Genomic DNA, 3981 nt, shown 5'->3' with positions numbered 1-3981 from the left:
GAATCTGATTATTCAGGTCCGAGCTCAATCAGGGACCTGATTGATTGATTACCTGATTGATTATCTGATTGAGAAAATCAAGATTCAAGATCTATGCCCTGAGGATGCACTTGAGCGTGATAGCATCAGCAGCGAATTTGCTGATACCCTCCGACAGCTTATGCACGGCCATGGGCTCCTCGTTGAAGTCGAAGCGGAAGAGCGCCTCGTCGTTGACATAACTCCTCTTCTCCAAGTCGAGCGTCTCAACATCCTGCGCATTGAGCTTGTGCGGCACAGAGTCTTGGCTGTTGTACAGCTGTTCGAGAAGATTCGGCGCAATAGTAAGGTAGTCGCAGCCAGCAAGCTCGGTGATCTCACCAACGTTGCGGAAAGAAGCGCCCATGACAACAGTTTTGTAACCATACTTCTTGTAGTAGCTGAAAATCTGTTTTACAGACTTGACACCCGGGTCATCCTGGGCGGTGAACTCCTGCTTCGTGTTGGCCTTGTACCAGTCGAGGATGCGGCCAACGAAAGGAGAGACAAGGTAGGCGCCGGCCTCAGCGGCTGCGATGGCCTGGACGATGGAGAACATGAGGGTAAGGTTGCAGTTGACACCGTGCTTGCTTTGAAGTTCATAGGCGGCCTGAATGCCCTCCCATGTGGAGGCAAGCTTGATCAGGACACGTGACTTGTCGATGCCCTTCTCCTTGTAAAGCTGCGGAGTATTCAGCATTTGCTGTGGCTGTGCCTCTCATGGCATGCATGCCACTTACGTCGATGATGTGAAGCGCCTTCTCGACATTAGCCTTCTTGTCGAAGCTGAACCGCGCATCGACCTCCGTCGACACCTTGCCCGGCACAATATTTAAAATCTCGCTGCCGAACTGTACAAGCAGACTGTCCAGAGTGGAATCGACCTGCTCATTGAGGTCTTGGCCGTGCATCATGCCATATGCAACCGCATCGTCGATGAGCTTGGCGTACTCAGGCTTCTTGGCGGCGGCGAGGATGAGGGACGGGTTGGTTGTGGCATCTTGCGGCTTGTATTTGGCAATCGAAGCGAAGTCGCCAGAGTCGCTCACGACGGTCTGAAGGAATCGTTGTCAGTTGTTGTTCCAACGACCTGAGTTGGATGACTCTAGGCCAACCGTTGGCGAGATTAGCTTTGGAACATTGGACTTACGGTGCCTGTGGCTTTGAGCTGGTCGAGAGAAGAAGACATTCTGAAGGTCGATGCAGCTAAATGCAAAGATGAGTAGGGATGCGAAGGAGGTTTAGCAACCTGAACTGGGTAGCAAGTGTCTTTGCTTCTAATCGTTGACGTCAGAAGTTTACACGTAATTGCTGGGCTGAGTGGAGTTTTGGGGACCTCTTCAGGGTTCACGTCCCAAGCACGTGCCAAGCGCTTTCCAGCTTTGCTGGCATAAACTTGTCTGTCCCCTCAGCAGTTCACATATTTGCCGCCTCTCTTACACTACACACTGCTATGCTGCCTCATTTTTGGCATTCTTGCTCTCGAGTCGACCGTGCCCGAAGCTTTCGTACGGGTTCTCTGCCTTGTATGGATCCAGTTCTTGATGCTACAGTACGTCGTCCGTTAGTGGGAAAGAGCTGTAGAGGCAAGTCGGCCGACCAAATGCATCATCATGGGGATCAGATGTCAGATTCGACCCCACCTGCTGTAGCCAACGTTTGGGGATCTTCGAGTTAGACTGTGATGCTGTCATAACTGCCCGTCTTTCCTTCCGGAGTCGGAAGACGCTCCGTGTCCTACGCTTGTTTGCTGGTGGCCACTAAATGCCGTGTTGAAGTCGGCACGGTTGTCCAGCACCTTACGATGGCGGCTGGCGAGTGAAAGCTTGGTGGAGCAAGCTCCGGCCCTTGTGTCGATCATGCATTCTTTCCCTTCGTCAGGGTATCCGAACTCAGGGTACAGCCTGCTTTCCACAGGAGGTAAAGTCACCGTTACGCCATTCAGACCCACCCTACCTTGCTTGGGACGGAGAAGACGGCAAACTCCAAGACCTCCAGCCATGGCAATGATATGCCCACTATCTACATGCAGGCCATCGATGGCTCCGTTCTTACTGTTGATGTCATACTATCTGGCACAAAAGCATAGTTACCGCGCATTAATAGAGGAAGTGTCCGGCACTGTTGCTTTTGAACTTCCCTATCCACCCTTCCATGAGTACTTAACTCTCTGACTCTGCTCTGCTCTAATCCGACGCTTAGCCAACATGTCCGTGGAAAGCGATGCTAGACACGACGAAAAGCGACAGGACATCCTACAGTCGACGCCAAACGTCCAAATCTTCCTCAAACCAATCGCACCGCCAGCCGCCCTTGGTCTGGCAGGCTTCGCGGGCTCGACTTGGATCACCAGCAGCTACATCGCGGAATGGTGGGGTGGCCCGGAGTCACCCACGATCTTCTTTCCCTTCGTAGGAATCTTCGGAGGTCTGGCGCAATTCATAGCCGGTATCTATGGTTTCCAGGCGCGCGACACGCTGGTGACGGTCATCAATACTTTGTGGGGTAGCTTCTGGATAGCGATCGGCATCTTGTACGCCTTCGTGGTACGTAGCGGAGTCTCCGTTTTTCCTTCCAGCGCTTCAGCCTGCTAAAACACTCCTAGGCTGCAGGCGCGCTCGAGCCGCATTCGGTGCATACACACTTTCCCGAACTGGCTTCCTGGTTCGTCGTACTCTGTGTCTTCACTTGGTCGAGCGCACTCGCAGCCTCTGCCCGTGACGTCGTGCTCACGGCGTGCCTTACCTCGCTTGCCATTGGCAGCACGATCGCCTGTTGCCTCTTCTCCTACAATGGCGGAACGTCAGAGAGATCTGGCTCTGGCGACAGCGAATCAGGCAGCGTGACTATGGGCATCAAAGCCGCGTCTTACTTCTGGATGCTCGCGGCTCTTCTAGCTTGGTGGCGCGTAACTGTATACCTAGTTGAGGAGGCATACGGACCCGGCCATGCAATCACCAAGTTCTTCCCAATTGGCCGGACACCCATGGAGAAGCGTGCGCCACTTGTCATTCCTGGTTTGGGCGAACCTGGTGTCAAGCGTGGTGTGCCGAAATTCCTGCCTACGTGATCTCTGGCTGGAAAGCACATGGGTTGCTGTGTGTGGACATGCAGCTAATAATGGGATACGGACAGTTTGTCCTAAATGATGGCGGAAATACCTTTCAAAAATTGAAAAAGGAAGTTTTGTGTATTGTAGCCTTCGAGCTACCCATATTCAGTGATGCCTTGGTGGAGGTATAACATTTCGGTTAGGCGCGAAAGATGAACGAAACGCACATCTGATATAACTTAGCCAGCGCGTGTGCTGCTTCGCCTTGCTGGCCTCTTCTTTGTCGGCAAGGAGGCAGCCCCCTATGCGCACTCACCTTGACGCGATGCGCTCGGTACGATCCTCACCACCGTCTTCTTCGCACGAAGATGCGCATCACAGAACGCTTGATGCTACATGACGCAGCACGCTGTCTTTTGCAATACCATAGTGTACCGCCTTATTTGCACGTCTTGTCTGGTAAAACTATTACTGTAAGTCCTAGAGGATTGGTCGCTTTTCCGCAGCTGTGCCTGTCCGCAGCAGGTAGTCTGCGTCGACCTTGTTATTCAGCCAGACCACCATCGATCCTACCTTTTTCTTTGCGTCGACCTTACTCAGCCAGGTTGCCTTCATCACCGTGCAGTCTGAAGCTTCACAGCTGTTGTCTGCTTTGAAGTCTTTTGCAAAGTCCTTCTTCCGCGGCTTACCATCGTTGATGTCCTGATCCAGTACGCACTGTTTCACGACACTGTCGAACTTCACTGGATACCACTGCTCACTTTTGACTCGCGCGCCAGTCAGGCTCGACGTCAGCCAGCGAATGTGGTGCTTCGCCTTGTTGGCTTCGTCCTTGTCGGCTAAGACTACGTCAATCCTGTCGCCCGGGCCAGGCCGCACACACTTGATCGTTAGCTTCTCTGTGACCTTAT

General features: G+C 52.9%; 2 protein-coding genes across 2 annotated transcripts; one reads left to right on the top strand and one right to left on the bottom strand.

Moving 5' to 3' along the window:
- Window positions 1-91: 91 nt before the first annotated feature.
- WHR41_09364 (Transaldolase) lies at window positions 92-1207 on the bottom strand (the record flags this gene model as incomplete). Its single annotated transcript, XM_069377967.1, has 3 exons — window positions 92-700; window positions 759-1073; window positions 1169-1207. 3 exons carry the CDS (start codon window positions 1205-1207, stop codon window positions 92-94), a joined length of 963 nt encoding a protein of 320 aa, XP_069225187.1.
- Window positions 1208-1996: 789 nt separating this feature from the next.
- Window positions 1997-3512, top strand: WHR41_09363 (uncharacterized protein). Its single transcript, XM_069377966.1, has 2 exons — window positions 1997-2564; window positions 2624-3512. Exons 1-2 carry the CDS (start codon window positions 2226-2228, stop codon window positions 3086-3088), a joined length of 804 nt encoding a protein of 267 aa, XP_069225191.1. The 5' UTR covers window positions 1997-2225; the 3' UTR covers window positions 3089-3512.
- Window positions 3513-3981: the final 469 nt, after the last annotated feature.

This window comes from Cladosporium halotolerans (genome assembly GCF_011745625.1).
Source record: "Cladosporium halotolerans strain TM138-S3 chromosome Unknown Sca70, whole genome shotgun sequence".
NCBI lineage: Eukaryota > Fungi > Ascomycota > Dothideomycetes > Cladosporiales > Cladosporiaceae > Cladosporium > Cladosporium halotolerans.
Note: the sequence above shows the minus strand (reverse complement) of the source record. Positions and strands in the feature narration are given on the sequence as shown.

Coding starts and splice junctions, on each gene's coding strand:
- WHR41_09363 (XM_069377966.1), top strand. CDS start 2,226: ATGTCCGTGGAAAGCGATGCTAGACACGACGAAAAGCGACAGGACATC. Junction 2,565..2,623: donor GCATCTTGTACGCCTTCGTG/GTACGTAGCGGA, acceptor AAACACTCCTAG/GCTGCAGGCGCGCTCGAGCC.